The sequence below is a fragment of the Coregonus lavaretus genome (assembly GCF_964263955.1).
Source record: "Coregonus lavaretus genome assembly, chromosome: 36".
Lineage (NCBI taxonomy): Eukaryota > Metazoa > Chordata > Actinopteri > Salmoniformes > Salmonidae > Coregonus > Coregonus lavaretus.
In genome coordinates, this window is record NC_140023.1 from 16,681,922 (window position 1) to 16,708,199 (window position 26,278).

General features: G+C 44.1%; 1 protein-coding gene and 1 pseudogene across 7 annotated transcripts; both read left to right on the forward strand.

Annotated features, from left to right (window-relative positions):
• The first annotated feature begins 1,373 nt into the window (after positions 1-1,373).
• On the forward strand, positions 1,374-2,791 carry LOC311110544 (calcium homeostasis modulator protein 3-like; annotated as a pseudogene). The gene is made up of 4 exons: positions 1,374-1,660; positions 1,799-1,926; positions 2,094-2,226; positions 2,342-2,791. The product of its transcript is annotated as a calcium homeostasis modulator protein 3-like (transcript).
• A 449-nt stretch (positions 2,792-3,240) lies between these two features.
• Positions 3,241-24,331, forward strand: LOC311110895 (calcium homeostasis modulator protein 2-like). 6 transcript variants are annotated; one of them, XM_084153519.1, is made up of 9 exons: positions 3,404-3,551; positions 3,913-4,541; positions 6,889-6,963; positions 7,407-7,616; positions 13,021-13,177; positions 15,253-15,295; positions 15,554-15,595; positions 15,759-15,841; positions 22,799-24,331. In XM_084153519.1, the coding sequence occupies exons 3-9, from the start codon at positions 6,960-6,962 to the stop codon at positions 22,917-22,919; spliced, it is 660 nt and encodes a 219-aa protein (XP_084009645.1). In that variant the 5' UTR covers positions 3,404-3,551; positions 3,913-4,541; positions 6,889-6,959; the 3' UTR covers positions 22,920-24,331. The 6 variants fall into 6 exon arrangements, with proteins under 6 accessions (XP_084009644.1, XP_084009643.1, XP_084009645.1 ...); XM_084153520.1 differs by lacking the exon at positions 3,404-3,551 and having other exon boundaries at positions 4,522-4,541; positions 7,410-7,616; XM_084153521.1 differs by lacking the exons at positions 3,404-3,551; positions 3,913-4,541 and having other exon boundaries at positions 6,641-6,963; positions 7,291-7,616.
• The last annotated feature ends 1,947 nt before the right edge of the window (positions 24,332-26,278 follow it).

The window sequence follows — 26,278 nt, forward strand, 5'->3', positions numbered from 1 at the left end:
TGAAACCAGTCTTCCAGAAACTGTTTATATATACACTACCGTTCAAAAGTGTTAGCCTTTTTAAAATGATAAACTTGAATTAGCAAACAGAGCGTGCCATTGGAACACAGGACTGATGGTTGCTGATAATGGGCCTCTGTACGCCTATGTAGATATTCTTTTTTTCTTTTCTTTTTTTTATCAGCCGTTTCCAGCTACAATAGCCATTAACAATGTCTACACTGTATTTCTGATTCAATTCAATAATTTTTAAGTGACCCCAAACTTTTGAGTGGTGAGATATATATATATATATTTTAATTAAAGCTTTGACATCTTTCTTAACTGCCACTATGTTGTTTTTGTTGTGGAGTTGGATACTGTTTGGACTTTTTTAACCACTTCAGGTGCAGTGATTCATTCACTTTGAAGTAATTTTTTGTAAAAAGCCAACTTTTTGCATTAGAATCAATGACTTTTCACAATACATGCTTAAGAAAATGCTGTACTCTTGTCCAGTTCACTAAATGGGTTAATTGATACTGTATGTTGGACCAGAACTCCAAGCACTTTTATGTAAGGACAGGTATTTCTTTACATGCTGAGACCATGCCCTTTAATTGTTTTGTATGCAACCCCTTTTCTAAAAATAAACCATCTCCTGAATCTGTAATTATGGTCACGTGAGTTCTATTTCTTATAATAGAGGAACATGGTGCTGCTTACATACAGATGGTCTATGTCAATAGGCATGTGCCAAAAAAGATGAATGTGCCTTTGAAAGGGTTATGCATGTTTTCACATATAAAAACAATGTTTGATACATATGTCATGGTTGGGGATCAATAAGTGTGCCACTAAAACAGTTCACATACTTAATCCGAGTAAAACAACTGTAGAAAAGACTGGATCTTAAAAGAGTACAGCAAAGTCATTAAAAGCACCTGTCATTCAAAGGTCAGTAATTGTTATACAGTGTTGAATTCGGTTGCACCTGCTCAGTAGGAGCTAGTGAACACACCCTCCATTCTCTCCTAAAGCCTCTGATGTCTTGGTGCTCAGCCTTGCACACACACTACTGGGGTGTGGTCAAAGAGGACACTAACCTGGCTGGTGCATTTTCAACCTCTGCTCGGACTCTTGAGACTCAACCTCTAAAAAAGCACAGAAAATACTAGTACGGTAGTGACATTTTGATTCAACACTGGAATTAAGTTTATTCTTCAGTGAGGACTATTTTGTGGTAGGGCAAATCTTACCTGTTTTTAAAATAAGGTTTTTACAGTTACTTTTGTACAGTATTTCTGTTCTAGTATCTAGTGTGTTAACCTAGTTGGACCACTTTACTGGATCATTGTCATACGTGTCCCATAAGCCTTCGGTCTAACTAAACCATGGAACATCTGAAGTTAGTTCTGCAGTATTTTCAGTTCAACTCCAAGTCTATATCAAATGGAATATGCATCGTACTGGCCCTGATCAGTGTGAAGCTCTATACCAGCTTTGACTTCAACAGCCCCTGTATTTCACAATACAACGAACTCTACGCACTGGGAGGGATGTTTGTCCCGCCTTTAATATTCTTCTTCCTGGGAATCTTGGTCAATCGACCCACAGGAGTCATGATGAAAGAATGATTGAGACCCATTGGGAAGAGAAGCAAAGATCCTGCCATTGTCAAGTGAGTTTTCAAGTGCTGCTGTCAAACCACCTCATGTTCCTGTGTTTATTACCACACCATTACCACTACCATCACAGCTTTTAGTCCAACAACTACTACTACTTCCTGTAATTATTGGGATGTTATAACCCTCTGCAGGTACATGTTCTCTGCCATGATGCGGAGGGCTCTACTGGCGCCAATGGTGTGGATTCTGGTCACTCTGCTGGATGGGAAGATCTTCATCTGTGCTTTCAGCGTGAGTGTAGACCCCAAGCCGTTCTCTGGTAGCTATAACCACAACACCTTTTAATTACAGTATAACCTTAACTCATAGCACTGCATCTCTTATTCTGACTTTGACCCAAACCCTCACCCAGAGTAAAACTAGTCTTGTCCAGTCTAGTCTTGTAACATTCCAACTTTAACTTAGTTGTACTCTATTCTTTCACAGGCATGCCCAACAACACTGGCCTGGACCTGGACAAGCTCATGGCCAAGGTGCCCTGCAAGGAGGACATGGTCTTCAGGAACAGCACATTTCGTAAAGCTGTTTAACGCTAACGTGCGCTGCTACTCTCAAGTGAGTGTACTCCCATTTTTAAATAACCCTGAAACTGGGGTGTGTCAGAAACAATCGTCCTGATGACCTCCATTCTCTATTCCGAATGCCAATGCTTTCTACTATACTTCCCTGACAAGCGATTGGATGGTCTATCCTCCTCTTCTTCATTATTTTGGGTGCACTGGGCCGTCTCATCAAGCCCTGCTTCGACGACCATGCCACCAACCTCCAGACTCTCTACTAGAACAACTACCTGGACATCGAGCAGAAACTCTTCGACGAGATGCGTGCTGCACTGCCGCGATTTTGCCCGCAAGTGCGTGGTGCAGTTCTTCGAGGGCATGCGGGAAGACACGGTGCTAAGACTGCCTCTCTCACCCGAAGTCAGGTACGGGAGGAAAGAAGATATGGTGGAAGAGGAGGAAGAGAGACTCCATGGGATTACCAAGCAGGAACAGATGGATCAGCTGCTTCAAACATGGTTCCAGTGTAAGCCTGAGCTGGATGTCACTAGAATGGCCTACAGGCCTAGAGTGTGTGTCACCTGGGAAGACCACAATGGAAAAACCCTCTACTCAGACATTTAGCCGTGTGTGATTGTGTAATTGTTTAAATAGTACTTATTCACTTATGCCTGTTTTCCACGGGCTGTATACTAAACATTCAACACAAATATGTTTAAACTAGTAGAGAGTGGACCTAGAAACCATGTGCTGAATGTGCTGAGACTTAGACTGACTTGTTTTGCATAGTTCATTTTACATACTGCTCAACTCCATGGATATCAGACAGATGCAAGTTAGAAATGGACTGACTTACTCAACATGTAACATTTTGCTATTTTTTTCCCAAAAGGTACCTGGTACTAATTAGTGCCTAGTGGTGTTAGATTTAATTAATCCCAAAGTAATTCATAATTCTACTGTGTAATTACAATTTTACCATACATGTGTTTTGGTAAATAATTGGTAATTTTTGTACTGTAAAATTAAGTTTAAATGAATATTGTTTATATTGTATGTGTAGTTTCTTAGATATATTCAGTTGTGTTGATATGGCAGCTTGCAGCCGCCATGTTGCTCTGTGATCATTCAACACGTTTACAGTTAAAAAGAAAGAAACTTTTTTTCCACTGGGAGAGGAAACCGGAGGGCAATTCCTGACGATGAGTCACTGAACATGCCCAGACCCCAGACAACACACACGAAGAGGGATGTTTCTTCCCCTAAACCTACCAGCATGGACTCTTTGGTACTTTAGGAAATTATATACCCATTTTTGCTTTTACTCACGGTTTTAGTTTTTCAACCGTTCTACCTCAAATATCCTATCTCACGGCTATAGAATGTAAGTTTGCATTACTTAATTTACTCCAGATTTTCTTCTCTGTTATTTTCCTGTGTAATCACATGGTTTGTTTTAGGGCTTTAGCTCTACACGGCATGTGCTAGTATGAACCAATGATGAAGTTATGCAGTTGATCAGCTTCAGTTTAGCAGGAAACACAAGTTATAAACTGTTACCTTACATTAGACTGTTATACTTAATTTTATGTTCTGCGATCAAATTCAATCCATTAGTAAATGAAGTAGGCATTCCCAGTTGTTGCAGCCCCAATTACCAATAGATAGAATGCTCTTATCACCATATTCTCTTACTGGGCAGCTCAGATTAAAAAGATCTCATGTATCTCTCTAACTTTCTGCAGCGTGACTCCCCAGTGTGCAAGCTCCAAAATAGGAAAATCCTCCATTGCTCTCCAGTGTCAGACCACACAACAAACATTTCAAAATGGCTGCTCTCATCACAGAGAACTTCAAGTTTGTCTCGCTCTTCTTCAAGAGCAAGGACGTAATGATCTTCAATGGCCTGATAGCCCTGGGCACGGTGGCAAGTCAGACCATGTACAACATCTTTGCCTTCGACTGCCCGTGCTCCTCCGGGCGGAACTATCTCTACGGCCTGGCAGCCATCGGGGTGCCCGCCCTGGCATTCTACCTCGTTGGCATCATGCTGAATAAGAGTACCTGGGATCTGGTGTCTGAGTGCCGCCTCAGGAGGTGCCGGAAACTATCGGGGGTGGCTGCCTTCGCTGTCCTAGGCACTGTCGTTGGCAGAGCGGCCGTGGCTCCCGTGACATGGACTGTCATCTCACTATTACGTGGGGAGGCCTATGTGTGTGCCCTCAGTGAGTTTGTGGATCCTTCAACCTTGGAGGGTTTTCCCTCTGGACAGGGGTTAGACGTCATGGCCAGGTTTCCCTGTAAGGCCACGGTCCCACAGGAGATGCAGGGTTTCTGGGCGGAGATTGAACGCCGGCTGAAGTACGAGTCTCAGGTATTTCATTTTATCTCATTCCACTATTCCATTTTATTTTCCTGTGTGTTTGATAACAATATGTTTGTGGCATTATAGCTGGTGGAAAGAGGAAGTCCGAATTAAAATGATTTATCACTGTGTCATTACATTAAAAGGCTTATCATTGCCCTTATGTTTCCTGGATTAATTTCTTGGCTGTTCGGCTTCTCTTCCTGTGGTGAATTGTCATAGTGTTTTTCCTTTCAGCTGCTAGGGTGGCTGATGGTGGCGGGGATGGCAGTGGTTCTGTTTCTCCTGCTGTGCATGAAGCGCTGCTGCTCTCCCCTAGGCTACCAACAGGAGGCGTACTGGTCCCAGTTCCGCTCCAACGAGCACGACCTCTTCCAGCGCACGGCCGAGGTGCACTCCCGTATCCTGGCTGTTGAGAGCGTGAAGAGCTACTTTGGCTTCGTGGCCCTGGAAAAAGAGGAGAAAGAGCAACTGGAGGAGCACCAGAATGCCAGCCCCATCTCTAGTACAGAGTGGAACCGGATCACTGGGGTCTACCTGTACAGAGAGAAAAAGGGATTGCCCCTCTACAGCCGCCTCAACAAGTGGGCCCAGTACAGTGCGGAGAACAACATAGATGCCATGGAGAAAGAGATGGACACTCTGAGCTGACTGGCACTGGACACCCCAGTGTTCTTCAGCCCTGATCCTGGAAACCGACCGGGAGTGCAGGCTTCTGCTCCAGCCTAGCACTGACACATTCAACTGATTAACTTAATAGTAAAGTCCTTGATTAGTTGAACGAATCAGGTGTGTAAGCACAGGGCTGGAGCAAAAGCATGCACATCCGATGTGTCCCCAGGACCAGGGTTGAAGAACACTGGCCTAGGTAGATTAGTCTTTTACTTGTATTATCCCACATTTATATGTGTAACAACCTTCAGCTAGTGATGGCACATAATAACTATGTCAGTAAATTGGAATGGACTCAAATGTGGGTTGAACTAATGTTCCCAAAGTTACACTGTCATTGTTCCCCATTTACGTTCTCTTCCAGTTTTCAAATGGTTGTAATGGTTGATAAAGGATGATAGTCCAAATGATTTTTTCTGAGTTTGTGTTCATATGCTTATTGTCTAGTTCAGGGTCCATGTTTAACATAATGTTGTATGCAGGTGTTTTACCCACCCTCTCAATAAGAGACAAGCTCTCAGACTAGATGGCCAGTTACTGTAACATCCTGCACTTCCAAACATCAGCTCATAGACAGAGCACCTTTTTCTCTGTCAGGATTCAGTTCTATAGATTTGTTCTTAAAAACTGCCTATTATGCCTGTCGTCCTGATTATCTCTAAGATAGTCGCTAAGTCTGTCTGTCTGTCTGTCTGTCTGTCTGTCTGTGTGTGTGTGTTTATCTCTTTGTTTATCTGCTTGTCTGTCTGACTATCAGATTCACTGGCTGCCTGATTGTCCGACTGTCAAACCCATCTAAATGTCTGCTTATCTGTATAGGACAGGAATCTGAACTCATCATGAGGGACCGCAGATGCTTGTGGGGCTTCGTAACCCCCCCCCCCCCCCCGGCCCATCCCTGGTCTAGGAGCCGTTCATGTGTACCTACCTGTTTGCCTGATTGTCTGTCTATGTTTCCATCATTGAGTTCCTGCCCAACTGCATTGCATCAACCAATAGTTGCGTGCCACAACTGCAATGTCATCAACTGTGCAGTCAGGCATCAGATTGCTATATCATTTGATGTGGTTAGCTGATATGTTGAATATGTATCCAGGCGTTGTAAGCTCTGGCATGGCGTCTGCAATGTAGTCGGCCAGAAACTCGACCCATCTGTCTGCCTGCTGCCTGTCTGCCTGCTTGCCTTTCTGCCTGTCTGCCTATATGGCTCCTGCTCTGTTGTCGCCTAGTAATAGCATACAGCTGGAAAGAGGGCGGTGGAGGGAGGGAAGTAAAATGAGAGGGAAAGTGAGCAAGGCAGAGAGAAAGGAGGGGGCGGGTGAAAGCAGAGCTGTGATGCAGACAGCGAATCACATGAGCAGGGATATGTTTACAAACTGAGCTGAGGAGGCGTGCTCACTAGCTCCATTATGAGGAAGCAGGACTGAGAGCCAAGAGAGAAAAAGAGAGACTGGGACCAGAGGAGAGCGGCTGCCTGGGTTAAACTTAGCAGTGTTAGGCTCATTTTCTCTCTCTCTTTTTTCACCTCCTCTTTGTCTGTTTTGGAGGAAGGGGGGAGCAGATGGTTGGGGCTGACAGAGCAGAGAGCACAATGCCAGTGCAGGCATGAGGAGCTGCTTTCACAGGAACACTGGGCACTGCAGGGAGCCATTCACATCTTTCCTTTGTTTCCCATAATTGGCAGAGTCAGGTTTTAACAGCAAGAGAGGAAATCTATGTCGAGAGGAAGGAGGACTTCAGAGGAGCAAGGGAGGTATGGGTAAGCCTTGTGAGAATGTTTTCTCTCCTTTTGGACTAATGTCTTTAACCTGCCAGGTTTGGATGTTTACCTCCTAATATAAACAACGCTATGATCTGGATATCTTTTTGTTTATTTGAAGAGTGGAGCCATTGCAATACGGCTATATATGATTCTATAATACCTTTTCACACTTGTTTTGAGCATGATTTTTGATTGAAAAAAAGTAGCTATCAATTCCTGATGACGTTGCTTGATTATTCACATCATGCTTACCTAAATCATCACAAAGGAGAGTGGATTTCAACAATGAATGACTTGTTTTTGTAATATTTTACTGGAAAACAGAGCATCATCCACAAGAGAGCTTCTTGAGGAACTGAGAGTTTTTATCCCAAAGGGATTGACTCATAGCCTACAAACACAATAAGGATTGACTAATCAGTCCTTTTCATTGGGGACAGAAGAGTTTGGACTCACATCATTGTCTGGAAGACAAGCTCCTCGATCTGTCTGCACCCCAACAAACAAAGACCTAGGAGTGGTTGTGATCCGAGACACAGTGACCCTGGTGGTCGTGAGTGACTTCAGACGTTTTGACCCCAATCCACTGATTCCCTGGGTCTCTGGCCGTCTGGAAGCTGATTTAATGCACCCGGTCCGGTGGTGTAACGGTGAGTGTGTCCTTCCTATGTGTAGTCGTGTAACAATGACCTTTGTGTTTGTGGTGTAACAATGTTTTGTAACGTTACAATTGGTTTGCATCTGAATGGATACGACTCTTATGGTCCTGTCTGTTTTGCTTAGCCCTAAACCCTCTCCCAGACAGCATGTGTTCAAAGAGTGGCCTACCTCTTAGAGCTCGACTATCAATGATTTACTAACATCCTCCTAAAATTACAGATGCCCCCTCCCTCACCCAAACCCAGCACCCCACCCCCCTCAGAGACAGAGACGGTGGAATGGCCCTTCTGGCCTGACCTTTACACAGGCAGAGAGTGACCTTTGACCCAGAAAGTACTCTACTCATTGTGGGACTATGGGTGGCATTAGACCTTAGGGTTGCTCACCATTCTCTCCCTAGATAGTTCTGCTGATGATGGTCTGAAATGGCTGCATGGACTGAAAGAACCCAATTCCCCATCTCCCCTCAGACCCACACAGCACACACACACAACACACACACAGCACACACACACACACACACACACACACACACACACACGTCTAAACGTCTGAGTAGAGGGTTTTTCCATTGTGGTCTTCCCAGGTGACACACACTCTAGGCCTGTAGGCCATTCTAGTGACATCCAGCTCAGGCTTACGCTGGAACCCTTTTTGAAACAGCTGATCCATCTGTTCCTGCTTGGTAATCCCATGGAGTCTCTCCTCCTCCTCTTCCTCCTCTTCCACCATCACACACACACACACACACAGTACAATTATTCATGCCAATTGTTGACAAGCATGTACCTGTTAAGAAACTAACTGTGAAAACTGTTAGAACCCCCTGGATTGATGATGAATTGAAGCATTTTATGGTTCAAATAAATTATGCAAATTAGGTGGCAAACCAGTCAGACTGCTCAGCTGATTGGTTGACATACTGTCAATTGAGAAAAGTTGCAACTAGACTTAACAAAAAGAAGAATACATTATATTACCAAACAAAAATAAATTACATAAAACACAATGGAAAAAAACTTTGGAGTACCTTAAGTGATATCATGGGCAGAAAACCCAATGAATCTCCATAGTTCATTGAAGTTGATGGGTCATTTATAACAAAACCTTTCGATGTTGCCAATCATTTCGATGACTATTTCACTAGTAAAGTGGAAAAACTTAGAAGTGAAATGACAACATTGAACACTGAACCATCATATTAAGATCTAGTAATGAAATAGAAGGAATGCTGTTTTGAATTTGGTCAAGTTAGTGTGGGAGAGGTGGAAAAACTATTGTCATCCTTCAATAATGATGAGCCACCAGGTATAGACAACCTTGATGGGACACTATTGAGAATGGTAGCAGACTGTATTGCCACCCATATTTGCTATATCTTTAACTAAAGCCTAAAAGGAGTGTGTGTGTCCACCGGCGTGGAAGGAAGCTAAATTAATTAATATAAAACTCACTTGCTATGGCTTTACTATTTATTTTTTTACCTTTATTTGAACAGGAAGTCCAATTGAGACCAAAGTATATTTTACTAGGGTGCCCTGCATTTTACAATTTACACATTTTATAGAATACAAGCAACAGTTAAAATACACAAAAATACACCAAAATCTCTCAGCTACCTGGTCTTCAATCAATACCCTAAACTGCCGGAGCGGCACCAGAACATCCAATTTCAACGAGATCTGCAGATTGTTCCAACAGTGGGGTGCATCAAAAACGAAAAGCGGATCTACATCACCTGCCATCACATGGTTGGAGAGTTATTTATCCAATAGAACCCAGAGAGTGTTCCTCAATGGAAGCTTCTCTAAAATCAGATACAGTTGAAGTCGGAAGTTTACATACACCTTAGCCAAATACATTTAAACTCAGTTTTTCACAGTTCCGGACATTTAATCCTAGTAAAAATTCCCTGTTTTAGGTCAGATAGGATCACCATTTTATTTTAAGAATGTGAAATGTCAGAATAATAGTAGAGAGAATGATCTATTTCAGCTTTTATTTATTTCATCACATTCACAGTGGTTCAGAAGTTTACATACACTCAATTAGTATTTGATAGCATTGCCTTTCAATTGTTTAACTTGGGTCAAAAGTTTTGGGTAGCCTTCCACAAGCTTCCCACAATAAGTTGGGTGAATTTTGGGCCATTCCTCCTGACAAAGCTGGTGTAACTGAGTCAGTTTTGTAGGCTTCCTTGCTCGCACACGCTTTTTTAGTTCTGCCCACACATTGTCTATAGGATTGAGGTCAGGGCTTTGTGATGGCCACTCCAATACCTTGACTTTGTTGTCCTTAAGCCATTTTGCCACAACTTTGTAAGTATGCTTGGGGTCATTGTCCATTTGGAAGACCCATTTGCGACCAAGCTTTAACTTTCTGACTGATGTCTTGAGATGTTGCTTCAATATATCCACATCATTTTCCTTCCTCATGATGCCATCTATTTTGTACAGTGCACCAGTCCCTCCTGCAGCAAAGCACCCCCACAGCATGATGCTGCCTCCCCCGTGCTTCACAGTTGGGATGGTGTTCTTCGGCTTGCAAGATACCCCCTTTTTCCTCCAAACATAACAATGGTCATTATGGCCAAACAGTTCTATTTTTGTTTCATCAGACCAGAGGACATTTCTCCAAAAAGTAAGATCTTTGTCCCCATGTGCAGTTGCAAACCATAGTCTGGCTTTTTTATGGCGGTTTTGGAGCAGTGGCTTCTTCCTTGCTGAGCGGCCTTTCAGGTTATGTCGATATAGGACTCGTTTTACTGTTGATACAGATAGCTTTGTACCTGTTTCCTCCAGCATCTTCACAAGGTTCTTTGTTGTTGTTCTGGGATTGATTTGCACTTTTTGTACCAAAGTACGTTCATCTCTAAGAGACAGAACGCGTCTGCTTCCTGAGCGGTATGACGGCTGCGTGGTCCCACGGTGTTTATACTTGCGTACTATTGTTTGTACAGATGAACAAGGTACCTTCAGGCGTTTGGTGCAGCACAGAAAGACCTAGCAAAGCTGCAGCTGGCTCAAAACAGAGCAGCACGCCTTGCCCTTAAAGGAAAACTCCACCCAAAAACTATATTTTGGTATTTGTTTCATTAGTCCATTGTTGATATATTCCCAAAATGTTTTGCATTCAGCAATCAAGTTTTCAAGATATGTGCATTTTGCATCATATGATGCGAAATGCATCATACAGGCCATATTTCTGTATTTTGAGAACATTTTGGGAATACAGTATATCACTAACTGACTAATGAAACAAATACAAAAATATAGTTTTTGGGTGGAGTTTCCTTTAACTGCACATACCGAACTAACATCAACAACATGCATGCCCGTCTTTCCTGGTTAAGGGTTGACGAGAGATGAACTGCTTTTCTTCTCCTTATGAGAAATATTACTGTGTCGAAAATTCCAGATTGTCTGCATAATCAAATAACATTCAGATCAGATACCCATACATACCCCACAAGACATGCCATCAGGGTTCTCTTCACAGTCCCCAAGCAAACATTTCTAAAAACATGTTTTTACTTTGTCATTATGGGGTATTGTGTGGGTGAGAGAAAGAAAATCTATTTAATCAATTTTGAATTCAGACTGTAACAACAAAATGTGGATTAAGGCAAGGGGTATGAATACTTTCTGAAGGCACTGTACACACACTCACATACACACAGACATCCCCAGGCCGACAAACAATCCACATGAAAAAATAATATAGTATAAAATGGTATAAATACTGTAGTGTTACTATCTTTATATACAATAGTATTCACTGTAGTGGACTTTACTGTATTACTCACTGTAGTGTTTTTGCAGACATTACTGTAGTTTACTGTAGTATTTACTATAGTGTTTTTATTTTACTATATTTGACATAGAAGTGGGGGCTTTCTCCTTGAGGAAACCTACTGGACAAATACTAAAATAGCAAATGTACCATAACCTGTAGGCAGGCAGGTCTGCAGACTGAACCAATTGCTCATAGTGTATGCTTTTTTCTATAACCTGTATGGAACACAATATATGGTCTATACTTGGTATGTAGGTTTCTCACTCACGGGTGGCATAAATTGGAATATGGGGGCGGGGAATGGGTGGGGTATATGCAAATCAAAACTGTAGTATTACTTTTCTTTTTATATAGTGTTTTTGCGGACACTAGTGCTTTTGCAGACATTACTGTAGTATTTACTACAGTGTTTTTGTGGATAATACTGTAGTATTTACTATAGTATTCTACCGTATACTATAAAATTATATAGTAAGGACTACACATGATCGAGGGATACTACAATGTGTAGTGTATTCTACAGTGTACTACAAAATTCTATAGTAAGGTACTACACATGATCTAGGGATACTACAGTGTGTAATTTAGTATTCTACATTAAACTACACAATTCTATAGTAGGTACTACACATGATTGAGGGATACTACAGTGTGGAGTATACTACAGTTTACTACAGAATTCTATAGTAAGTTCTATAGTACTCTATCGTAAACTGTAGTATTTTTGTATGTGGGATGTGTAACACATTTCAGTCTAACAAAAATAATGTTGTTATTCCTATGTAATTGCTTTTAGATGTTTAATTATAGGGATAGAGTTTGTGTTTGAAGGACCATGAATGGAGAGAATATGTGGTCGTGGAATGTTTCTGTGCTGGAAACATTGGTTATGGAAATGTTTTGTAACAGATTAGCCTCCAAGGAATGTTACTAAAGTGTTTTTCTTGATGTCATTATCGAGTGCCTGGCTGCTGGGGTGGCCTTCAGACATGGGACACACACACAGGCCTTACTAGGAGAGCTGGTCCAACACACACCCCACTCCCACTGACAGCTCACTTTTCAGTTGAAGTAACTAATTACTTTGTGAAAAGTTTGTGCAACTCAATGAAGTTCAACAATGGAAGTAGTGTTATATTGATATGTGAAACAAGAAGCTGCTGAATGGCTAACAGTATGCAATATGCATGCCCAGCCTTGGGAGCACACATGCAATGAGATGAACCAAGAGTCCAGTGCTGGTCAGACAGACTCTGCAGCCTACCTCAGAGGATAAAAGAATGGAAAACATTCATGCTAATAGGACATTCCAAATTCCAAATTTAATTAGATTCAGTCTGCTTCAGATGTAAAACATCCTCTGTGCACTTAGTAGATGAACACACCAACACACACACACCACTTAATGTTTTGAAATGCCACATGTAAAACATACTAATTCCTCGAATGTAAAACATCCACGTCACTGAAATGTGCTTCAGAATCCATTATTGAGAATGACGTACGCACTGAACCCCTCTTGTCTTTTGTGTGCAAGGACAGAAGGGCCTGTAGAGTTTGGTCAATTAGACTCAAGGCTCTCTGTCTTTCTCCTCTCAGGATGTCTGTGCGGTTTAGGATCGCAGAGCTCAGACCCTTACGGCAAGATGACATCGGAAGATATCTACAACCTGCCCCTCAACGTGTACGTCATCATCCTGGGCATCGGCCTCTTCATCTTCATGCTCAGCCTGATCTTCTGCTGCTACATGTTCAGGTGAGGCTTAATTCACGGCAGTGATCACCTACATTCTTGGAAAAAAGGGTTAAAAAAAGGTTATACGGCTGTCCCAACAGGAGAACCATTTTGGGTTCCAGGTTATAAAACTCTGTGGAAAGGGTTCTACAGGCAACCCAAACGGTTCTACCTGGAACCAAAAGGGTTCTAGCTGGAGCCAACAAGGGTTCTCCTATGGGGACAGCCGGAGAACCCGTTTAGGTTCTAGATAGCACCATTTTTTTCTAAGAGTGTAGGGGCTATATCATTAAGCAAGGTCAATGACTTATGGGTGTGGTACTCTCAGTAACCCATAGTCAGCTATAGCTTCCTTTATAGACCACAATGTTAAAGAGTTATGTTTTTGTCAATGTTAGCTCAGCTGGCTAAATTATTGATCCTGCTTTGGGAAGTACAACCCTGAGGCAGACACAATCAGGTAGTACAATAGGTTTTAAACAACAATGTGATTAATGCTAGGTATTGAACAACCTCATGACATCATCAGCTGCCAGGCTTTTTGCTAAGACTGTGTTTACACCTGGAGCAAAATGTGTTTTCTGGCCAAATCTGAGGCAACATATTCTACACTTTCTTGTTGTCCAGATGAAGAACCAAAAATACATACTGAAATTTGCTCCTGATCAAGTGCTTTGCAGCTGTAGCACAGCCAAGTGTAGACACATTGTGACTTGCATTTGACATTCATGTGAATACTATAGGGAAAACTGGTCTCCATGCCAACACATTGGGCACAATGAGACATGATATGATAGAGAGATTAGATATACTGAACAAAAATATAAACGCAACATTTAACAATTTCAAATATTTTGCTGAGTTACAGTTCATATAAGGAAATCAGTCAATTGAAATAAATCATTTAGGCCCTAATCTATGGATGTCACAACTGGGAATACAGATATGCATCTGTTGGTCACAGATACCTTTTTTAAAAAGGTAGGTGCGTGGATCAGAAAACCAGTCAGTATCTGGTGTGCCCACCATTTGCATCATGCAGCGTGACACATCTCCTTCATATAGAGTTGATCAAGCTGTTGATTGTGGCCTGTGGAATGTTGTCCCACTCCTCTTCAATAGCTGTGCGAAGTTGCTGGATACTGGTGGGAACTGGAACACGCTGTCATACACGTCGATTCAGAGCATCCCAAACATGCTCAATGGGTGACATGTCTGTTGAGTATGCAGGCCATGGAAGAACTGGGATATTTTCAGCTTCCAGGAATTGTGTACAGATCCTTGCGACGTGGGGCCGTGCATTATCATGCTGAAATATGAGGTGATTGCGGCGGATGAATGGCACGACAATGGGCCTCAGGATCTCGTCACGGTATCTCTGTGCATTCAAATTGCCATCGATAAAATGCAATTGTGTTCGTTGTCCATAGCTTATGCCAACCCATACCATAACCCCACCACCACCATGAGGCACTCTGTTCACAACATTGACATCAGCAAACTGCTCAGCCACACGACGCCATACACGTGGTCTGCGGTTGTGAGGCCGGTTGAACGTACTGCCAAATTCTCTAAAACGACGTTGCAGGTGGCTTATGGTAAAGAAATAAACATAACATTTTCTGGCAACAGTTCTGGTGGACATTCCTGCAGTCAGCATGCCAATTGCACGCTCCCTCAAAACTTGAGATATCTGTAGCATTGTGTTGTGTGACAAAACTGCACATTTCAGAGTGGCCTTTTATTGTCCCCAGAACAAGCTGTACCTGTTTAATGATTATGCTATTTAATCAGCTTCTTGATATGCCACACCTGTCAGGTGGATGGATTATCTTGGCAAAGGAGAAATGCTCACCAACAGGGATGTAAACAAATTTGTGCACTACATTTGAGAGAAATAAGCTTTTTGTGGGTATGGAACATTTCTGGGATCTTTTATTTCAGCTCATGAAACATGGGACCAACGCTTTACATGTTGCGTTTATATTTTCATACCAGATTAATCTAATATGAAATTATTTGGCGTCAAAACACTATGTGTATCTGCCAGTGTCAAAAATAAAAAAATGTAATCCCTTTTTATCATTCTGTTTCAGGTTAAGGCGACAAGGCACAAGGGAGCAATACGGATATAATGAGGTAATTTCATCTTGTTTGAATAAACATTTGTACTGTCAGACATACAAACACTAAACAAAACTCTTCAAAAAAGTTGTACATTTCTCAATTCATGATGACTTTGATCTGTTGCTTCTTGATATCTTTGGATTGGCAGATGTTGTTGTTGATGATATGTTTAGAAAATTGATTTATATGGATTTATAAAGCTGTTCTTTTGTTTTTATTTTATTGTATAAAATAGTTCCCTCTGTCAAATATATGCATCTTTGTTTCTAGGTTGTTTTGAAAGGAGCAGGAAAGAAACTGAGTCTTCTTGGAGTAAGTTGATTTCATTGGTCCAGCTATGCACTTTACAAATAAGAACATTTTGTTTCAGCAGGGGGATATAATATTGGCCTTGGCATCAGAGGGTTATGGTGGGGAGTGAGAGAGTTAGTTTTTTGAAGGGGAGTGTAAACGTGATCTCTTTCCCATCCTACAGCAGACCTGTGCCGTGTGCTTAGAAGAGTTCAAAAGCAGAGACGAGCTTGGAGTTTGTACCTGCTCACATGCCTTCCACAAGAAGTAAGTCCCTTCCCACAGTCTTGGCTTTGATGGCATGAAGTGAACAGCTGCAGGTATACTCAGAGGGAAGAGATCAAAAGCAATGAAACACTAAAATTGTAATGTTAAAAAATCATGACAAAGCCCTCCAGGTGTAGTGTCAAAGTGACAGGCATTTACTGTCTGTGTGACTTTGTCATTTGACTATATGAGCCTGTTTACCCCTAACGCAAGCCATCTGTCTCTCCCTAGTCCAGGGGTGTCAAACATACGGCCCGGAAGCCCATTCAATCCGGCCCGCGTGTGATTTGAGTAAAAAAAATGAGTGTGTAACAATTGCCGAAATGAGCATAGAAAATTCCTAAAACAATTGATAGACAACTTGTAGCGGGTGATTTGGAAGGAGTCAGGCGCAGGAGGGGTAAATCACAGAATAAATGGTTTATTCGGCAGATACAGCGGTACGCAGCAATGCGTAAAACAACTACAGTGAAGTAATAACGGCGCACTGGAGAAAACAAAAAACACACAGGTGAAAATCCTGGCGATAAGGTACATAAAGCTCCACCGAGCTATCGACACCTCCACATGAAACAATCACACACAAAGACATGGGGGCAGAGGGAATACTTATACAGGGACTGATGAGGGGATATGAACCAGGTGTGTGTAAAAACAAGACAAAACAAATGGAATGATGAGATGAGGAGCGGCAGTAGCTAGAAGGCCGGTGACGACGAATGCCGAAGCCTACCCGAACAAGGAGAGGAGGCAGCTTCGTAGGAAGTCGTGACAGTACCCTCCCCTTGACGCGCAGCTCCAGCAGCGCGCCGACACCGGCCTCGGGTACGGCCAGGAGGACGGGGAGCAGGGCGAGACGGATGGCGACGGTGGAAATCCCGCAACAGGGAGGGATCGAGGACATCCCTCACCGGGACCCGGCACTGCTCCTCCGGACCGTACCCCTCCCACTCCACGAGGTACTGAAGGCCCCCCACCCGACGCCTCGAATCCAGGAGTACGCCGGGGGCCCCTCGATGTCCAGAGGGGGCGGAGGGACCTCCCGCACCTCAGACTCCTGGAGCGGACCAGCCACCACCGGCCTGAGGGAGATACGTGAAACGAGGGGTTAATACGGTAATCAGGAGGGAACAGCAACCTATACGTAACCTCGTTAACTCTCCTCAGGACTTTGAATGGCCCCACAAAACGCGGGCTCAGCTTCCGGCAGGGCAGGCGGAGGGGCAGGTTCTGGGTCGAGAGCCAGACCCGATCACCCGGTACAAAGACCGTGGCCTCACTGCGGTGGCGGTCAGCGTTGGGTTTCTGGCGACGCACGGAGCGCAGGAGGTGGACGTGGACGGCGTTCCAGTTGTCCTCTGTAGGAGCTTCGGTCTGGCTCTGATGCCATGGTGCCAGGACCGACTGATACCCTAAAACTCATTGAAATGGAGATAGGTTAGTGGAGGAGTGGTGGAGAGAGTTCTGGGCATATTCGGCCCATGGCAAGAACACGACCACTCCCCCGGCTGGTCCTGGCAGTAGGACCATAGGAACCTACACACATCCTGATTCACCCGTTCCACCTGCCCATTAGATTCGGGGTGAAACCCAGAGGTCAGGCTGACCAAGACCCCCAGACGTTCCATGAACATCTTCCAGACCCTAGACGTAAACTGGGGACCCCGGTCAGACACTATGTCCTCTGGCACCCCGTATTGCCGGAAGACGTGAGTAAACAGGGCTTCCGCAGTTGGCAGGGCCGTGTGGAGACCGGGCAGAGGAAGGAGGCGGCAGGCTTTAGAAAAGCGGTCCACAGCGACCAGGATGGTGGTGTTACCCTGAGAGAGGGGAAGATCAGTTAGGAAGTCAATCAATGAGTGGGACCATGGCCGTTGTGGAACTGGTAAGGGATGTAACTTAACCACTGGAAGGTGCCTAGGTGCCTTACTCTGGGCGCAGACCGAGCAGGAGGAGGCATACACCCTCACGTCCTTAGCCAAGGTAGGCCACCAGTACTTCCCGGTCAGGCAGCGCACTGTACGGCCGATGCCTGGGTGACCAGAGGAGGAGGACGTGTGTGCCCAATAGATAAGACGCTCATGGACACTAGACGGCACATACCGCAGCCCAGCTGGGCATTGAGGTGGAGATGGCTCTGTGCGTAACGCCCGCTCTATGTCCATGTCTACCGCCCACACCACCGGCGCCACAATGCAGGAGGCCGGGAGTATGGGGGTGTTGTCTATGGGCCTCTCCTCTGTGTCGTAAACCTCCGATAGTAATTGGCAAAGCCAATGAAGCGCTGCACCTCCTTTACCGTGGTTGGAGTCGGCCAATTACGCACGGCTGAAATGCGGTCTCCCTCCATCTCCACACCTGAGGTGGTGATGTGGTATCCGAGGAAGGAGACAGATTGTTGGAAGAACAGACTATTTTCTGCCTTGGCATATAGGTCATGCTCCAACAGTCGGCCCAGCACTCTGCGAACCAGGTACACATGCTCGGCGCGCGTAGCGGAATACACCAGAATGTCATCGATGTAGACCACCACACCGTGACCAAGCATGTCCTGAAACACCTAGTTCACAAAGGACTGGAAGACTGATGGAACATTCATCAACCTGTACGGCATCACCAGGTATTCATAATGCCCCGTGGTTGTGCTAAATGCTGTCTTCCACTCGTCCCCTTCCCGGACATGCACCAGGTTGTATGGACTCCTGAGATCTAATTTCGTGAAGAAGCGCGCCCCATGCATTGATTCGATAACAGAGGAGATGAGGAGTAGAGGGTAACTATAGCGAATGGTAGTTTGATTAAGTGCACGGTAATCAATGCAAGGGCGCAGACCTCCGTCTTTCTTCTTCACGAAAAAGAAACTTGAGGAGGCGGGTGAAGTAGAGGGACGTATGAACCCCTGGCGCAGGGACTCAGAGACGTATGTCTCCATAGCCACCGTTTCAGCCTGCGACAGGGGATGTACAGTGAGGGAAAAAAGTATTTGATCCCCTGCTGATTTTGTACGTTTGCCCACTGACAAAGACATGATCAGTCTATACATTTAATGGTAGGTTTATTTGAACAGTGAGAGACAGAATAACAACTAAAAAATCCAGAAAAAAGCATGTCAAAAATGTTATAAATTTATTTGCATTTTAATGAGGGAAATAAGTATTTGACCCCTCTGCAAAACGTGACTTAGTACTTGGTGGCAAAACCCTTGTTGGCAATCACAGAGGTCAGACATTTCTTGTAGTTGGCCACCAGGTTTGCACACATCTCAGGAGGGATTTTGTCCCACTCCTCTTTGCAGATCTTCTCCAAGTCATTAAGGTTTCGAGCCTGATGTTTGGCAACTCGAACCTTCAGCTCCCTCCAGAGATTTTCTATGGGATTAAGGTCTGGAGACTGGGTAGGCCACTCCAGGACCTTAATGTGCTTCTTCTTGAGCCACTCCTTTGTTGCCTTGGCCGTGTGTTTTGGGTCATTGTCATGCTGGAATACTCATCCACGACCCATTTTCAATGCCCTGGCTGAGGGAAGGAGGTTCTCACCCAAGATTTGACGGTACATGGCCCCGTCCATCGTCCCTTTGATGCGGTGAAGTTGTCCTGTCCCCTTAGCAGAAAAACACCCGCAAAGCATAATGTTTCCACCTCCATGTTTGACGGTGGGGAAGGTATTCTTGGGGTCATCATAGGCAGCATTCATCCTCCTCCAAACACGGCGAGTTGAGTTGATGCCAAACAGCTCAATTTTGGTCTCATCTGACCACAACACTTTCACCCAGTTCTCCTCTGAATCATTCAGATGTTCATTGGCAAACTTCAGACGGGCCTGTATATGTGCTTTCTTGAGCAGGGGGACCTTGCGGGCGCTGCAGGATTTCAGTCCTTCACGGCGTAGTGTGTTACCAATTGTTTTCTTGGTGACTATGGTCCCAGCTGCCTTGAGATCAATGACAAGATCCTCCCGTGTAGTTCTGGGCTGATTCCTCACCGTTCTCATGATCATTGCAACTCCACAAGGTGAGATCTTGCATGGAGCCCCAGAACGAGGGAGATTGACAGTTATATTGTGTTTCTTCCATTTGCGAATAATCGCACCAACTGTTGTCACCTTCTCACCAAGCAGCTTGGCGATGGTCTTGTAGCCCATTCCAGCCTTGTGTAGGTCTACAATCTTGTCCCTGACATCCTTGGAGAGCTCTTTGGTCTTGGCCATGGTGGAGAGTTTGGAATCTGATTGATTGATTGCTTCTGTGGACAGGTGTCTTTTATACAGGTAACAAGCTGAGATTAGGAGCACTCCCTTTAAGAGTGTGCTCCTAATCTTAGCTCGTTACCTGTATAAAAGACACCTGGGAGCCAGAAATCTTTCTGATTGAGAGGGGGTCAAATACTTATTTCCCTCATTAAAATGCAAATCAATTTATAACATTTTTGAAATGCGTTTTTCTGGATTATTTTGTTGTTATTCTGTCTCTCACTGTTCAAATAAACCCAGTGAGAACCCTCTGCGGCCATGAAAAGGTGGGGTCGTGTAGTGCTAGCCAGGGAAGGCCCAACACAACAGGGAAGTCAGGGGACTCAATAATATAAAAGGTGATTTGCTCTCTATGGGTCTCCTGCGTAATCATAGTGACTGGTGCTGTAACCTCCCTAACAAAACCTGACCCTAATGGTCGACTGTCAAGTGCTTTGATGGGCAATGGAATGGACAGGGGAACCAAGGTAATACGTAGACTATTAGCTAAAGACCTGTCCATAAAGTTCCCAGCAGCGCCTGAATCGACCAGCACCTAACACTGGGGAACTACAGTGTAATCAGGAAAGTTGACGTGGATGGTGAAATGCGCAGCAGAGGGCTCTGAACGAGTGAGGGTTTGCGCTGCCTAAGGTGACGCGAGAGTGCCCTGCCTGCCGCCTCCAGACCCAGATGAACTCTGACGACAGCAGAATGTCCTCTCTTGCCACAAGAGTGACACTGGATCTGTCATCCTCCGTTCTCCCGGATCGCTGCACCACCCAGCTCCATCGGAACGTGATCCGGGTTGAAGGGGGGTGAAACATGGCAGGCACCTTCCAGGACGTCCTCTCGAAGCCAGCAGGTTGTCCAACCGGATGGCCATGTCCACCAGTTGATTGAAGATCAACGTGGTATCCCGGGAGGCTAGCTCCCATCGGATGTCCTCACGCAGGCTGCACCAGAAGTGGTCGATGAGGTTCCCGCTCGTTCCACCCAGACCCAGCCGCTAGAGTTCTAAACTCCAGGGCAAAGTCTTGCGAGGTCCTCGTCCCCTGCCTCAGATGGACCAGCCACTCGCCTGCCTCTCTTCCTTCAGGGGGATGATCGAAGACTGCCCGGAAGAGGCGAGCGAACTCCCCGTAGTTGTCCAACACGTCTCCTCCTTCACTCCAGACCACGTTGGCCCACTCCAGGGCTTTCCCCGAGAGGCAGGAGACGAGGGCGGACACCTTCTCCCGACCCGATGGAGCCGGGCTGATGGTGGTAAAATAGAGGTCCAACTGCATGAGGAAACCCTGGCAGCGGGCCGCTGTCCCGTCATATTCCCTCGGTCGAGACAGGTGAATACCTCTGGGCGCTGGGGTGTGGGTGGCTGGATCCGGTTGCTCGGCTGGTTCCGCAGGGTTGGGTCCTCTCCTCTCCAGGCGCTGGAGGACCTGGAGAACCCGATCCATCGCTTCACCCAAGCTGGCTAACATGTTGGAATGCTCCCGGACCCGCTCAACGACTCCATGCTGTTGGGCATGAGCATAGAAAATTCCAAAAACAATTGATAGACAACTTGTAGCGGGTGATTTGGAAGGAGTCAGGCGCAGGAGGGCTAAATCACAGAATAAATAGTTTATTCGGCAGATACAGCAGTACGCAGCAATGTGCAAAACAACTACAGTGCGGTAATAACGGCGCACTGGAGAAAACAAAACACACAGGTGAAAATCCAGGCGATACGGTACATAAAGCTCCACCGAGCTATCGACACCTCCACATGAAACAATCACACACAAAGACATGGGGGGCAGAGGGAATACTTATACAGGGACTGATGAGGGGATATGAACCAGGTGTGTGTAAAAACAAGACAAAACAAATGGAATGATGAGATGAGGAGTGGCAGTGGCTAGAAGGCAGAAGCCTGCCCGAACAAGGAGAGGAGGCAGCTTCGGAGGAAGTCGTGACACAACTATTTCTTTTAAATTTAGACTGCGATGAAATATAACACATTTTCAGTGCGGCCTCTTTGAAGACGGAATGTGGCCCCCGGGGCAAAATGAGTTTGACACCCCTGCCCTAGTCTAATGACTTCTCTCACAGGATATGTTTGACATGTTAGTAGCCAATGGCCTATATAATAATATGCAGGGTGGTGTGTACAGTTTAACCTTCCCCTGAATTGTTATATTATTAACTGTGTACAGTGTTGTTACAATGTGCAAATAGTAGAAGTACAAATGACAAGGGGAAATAAATAACCAGATAAATATAGGTTTTATTTACTTTGGTGTTTGTGCTCCACCAGTTGCCCTTTTCTTATCGCAACAGGTCACACATTTTGCTGCGATGATTGCACACTGCGGTATTTCACCTAACAGATAACGGAGCTTATCAATATTTGATTTGTTTTCAAATAATTTTTGGGTCCTTGTAATCTGAGGGAAATATGTGTGTCTCATATTGTCATACATTTGGCCGAAGGTTAGGAAGTGTAGCTCAGTTTCCACCACATTTTGTGGGCAGTGTACACATAGCCTTTCTTCTCTTGAGAGCCAGGTCTGCCTATGGCGGCCTCTCCCAATAGCAAGGCTATGCTCACTGTCTGTACATTGCAAATGTTTTTCTCTGTTTTCTGTCAGTCTGAATCTATCTCTCTCTCTCTCTCTCTTTCTTTCTCTCTGTCTCTCTCTCTGTCTGTCTATAATATAATACCTTCCCCGCTCTGCCCCCACGCAGGTGTCTGTTAAAATGGCTGGAGATCCGCAGTGTCTGCCCCATGTGCAACAAACCCATCTGCCGTTTGCAGCCAGACCCCCCACAGGGCACAGAGGGGCCCCAGAGCCCAATGGAGGTGTGAGAGGAGAGAAGGACCCCACCACAGCACCTCAACACCACTAACTACAGTCCCAACCTGCCTCTCCGACCCCTAAAAATCACACCCTGGTTCAGGTGAAGGGAATCAGGCATTCCATCCTGACCTCTCCCATATATCCCCATCCTAGATTTCTGACAGACTATTTGAATCCACTCCACTCTTTGAAGGTGTTAGAGCCCTGCAGGTGTGTGTGAGATGAGACTTTAAAGTGGAACTCATAGAACAATATTGGAGGACAAACTGACAAACTGTCAATACCCTCCATCCCATGTTGCCAAGTGAACATAGGGTGTCCACTCTGATTGGTCGATGAGTAACATGGAACCTGGATGGAGGTGACACCCACATACCATGCCCATAGCTGCCAATATGGGCCTATGAGGTATCCAGCTATGACATAGGGTACAGTGACCCTGTCTCTAAATAACACATCAGGGTCATTCTTGATTTGCAGTGCCTTTTGGGCATGGCATTTTGGAAGAAATTAACTTTATTTTTGTTTAATTGTTTTTATTTAAATGTATTTGGGTATATCTTCACATTCTAAATCAATTAATATGGCCGATTAATGACTTTAAATCATTTTGACAATAACCTTGTGCCACCAGTAGGAGTAGTAACACCAATGATGCCATTGTTGTACGTCAGATTCAGCCTGCACTGTCGGTTGAGGGATGAGCATCGCGTAGGAGTGACCCACCTGTCGGAAGACAATGCAATTATGGTAATACCAATGACAAATTTTTTGTAATTGAGGATTTTCTTAAATGGAGGCCACAGCTGCTCAAATCTAATGTCATTAACCCTTTAAAAATAATTTACTAAAGTTATATGATTAATCGCTCACAATGTAATTTCCCTTCATTTAAATTGATTAGCCTAACACTAATGACACTTTATTTAGACACACCAAATTATAACACTCTAAAAGGTTGTGATTAGCTAACAACTTTCTTTAATATAGACTCTTCCCCCAATAACAGTTTGCCCTGGAGGGAATGCTCAAGGTCCTTATATATATTTTGTGTAATGAGTAATCTCAGAAACCCAGAACTAACATCTTGTGTAATTGCGTCAGATGCTTGATTAGATTCTGGAGGAGATGTATGAGGAAAGATACTAACACGCTTAGCGAAGTCTCTTTAAACAATGCATTAAAGATACAGTTTTGCAGTAGAAAGGACATGCATTATGTTTTATTATTAATAAACAGTTCAATATAAACAAAAACGTGTATAATGTGTAACTATTTGTCATTAAGTGTTTTTCATGGTTGAAAAGCTGAGGGACGCAAATGCCATAGAAATTCAATTAAATACATAGTCTTTAAGTTATTTCTAAGGAATTGTTTTGTATTATAACTGACTTTCAATAAAGTGTAGTGTTTCAGCGATATTGAGAACTCTGTCATTCATTCTGAAGCATTAAGCATGCAAATGTTGTACATTCATCTGACCCTGCATGGCCTTAGCTGTGCATGACTGAATTATTTTGACATTCCATCAAACTATACTGAACAAAAATATAAACGCAACATGTAAAGTGTTGGTCCCATGTTTCATGAGCTGAAATAAAAGATGGCAGAAATTTTCCATACGCACAAAAAGTTTATTTATCAAAAGAATTGTGCACAAATATTTTTTACCTCCCTGTTAGTGAGCATTTTATCCTTTGTCAAGATGATCCATCCATCTGACAGGTGTGGCATATCAAGAAACTAATTAAACAGCATGATCATTACACAGATGCAGCTTTTGCTGGGGACAATGTAGGCCACTCTAAAATGTGCAGTTTTGTCAAACAACATAATGCTGCAGATGAAGCCCTTTTGTGTGGAAAAACTGATTCTGATTGGCTGGGCCTGGCTCCCCAGTGGGTGGGCCTGGCTCCCAAGTGGGTAGGCCTATGCCCTCCCAGGCCCACCCATGGCTGTGCCCCTGCCCAGTCATGTGAAATCCATAGATAAGGGCCTAATGAATTTATTTCAACTGACTGATTTGCTTATATGAACTGTAACTAAGCAAAATCCTTGAAATTGTTGCATGTTGCGTTTATATTTTTGTTCATTATAAGTACTGCTATCTTAAACTACTGTGAACAGAAAATAGATTAATGTTAAATATCCACAGCCAAAATGGGCTGGTTTTATAATATAATGTCCTTGCCTTCAAGTTTGTCTTCAACTTCATCTTCAAGTATTCAGTGTAATGGTCTCTGAACCAAGATTGAACCATGATTTTGTAGAGAATTCCATTTTGGATTTTCTTTCAGCAGCTGGTGGCAAAGATAGCTGGGGTTTCCCCTCCTTTGCTGGGGGGGTCCGGGGGCATGCCCCTCTGGGAGAGAAGGTAACTTCTGGTGACTTTTTAAAATGAATTAAAATGTTATTATTTTGACATCTGAAATATAATTTCCCCTTTAAAATCATTATAACCTGTAGCCCAACTGATGCAGCATAGCGGCTTTAAATAAATAAACTGAAGCATGGGTTTGCCAATCTGCATTTACCACATTGAAAACCCCCAAAAGACTCTGAATTCATCAAATGCTAAAAATATTTGTTGTAACGTGTCACTCTGACCTTAAAAGCAGAAATAAAGTATTATGGTAAATATGGTACTTGAATAGTGGACAGGAATGCAGGAATGAGAAGGCAGGAATGAGAAGGGAGATGAATGCCTGTGCTGCTCAGACTCGCTGCTGTCAGATTCAGAGATGTCCTACTCAACATGTTCCAGCACAACACTCCCTGAACACTCACACAGTAACAGGGATCTCAAAGCAGACAAGGTAGATGTAGGAGTTGACACACTATGTGAAGTGTACATAGACCAGTTTGCATACGATTTGAAGGATTTAATTGTTGAACCACAATCCAAATGGTACCACACACCATAAGGAATAATTACTGAATACATTGACACTGGTTGCCCTTTTCTTGTGGCAACAGGTCACAAATCTTGCAGCTGTGATGGCACACTGTGGTTTTTCACCCAGTAGATAAGGGAGTTTATCAAAATTGGGTTTGTTTTCGAATTCTTTGTGGATCGCTGTAATCTGAGGGAAATATGTGTCTCTAATATGGTCATACATTTGGCAGGAGGTTAGGAAGTGCAGCTCAGTTTCCACCTCATTTTGTGGGCAGTGTGCACATAGCCTGTCTTCTCTTGAGAGCCAGGTCTGCCTACGGCGGCCTTTCTCAATAGCAAGGCTATGGTCACTGAGTCTGTACATAGTCAAAGCTTTCCTTAAGTTTGGGTCAGTCACAGTGGTCAGGTATTCTGCCACTGTGTACTCTCTGTTTAGGGCCAAATAGCATTCTAGTTTGCTCTGTTTTTTTG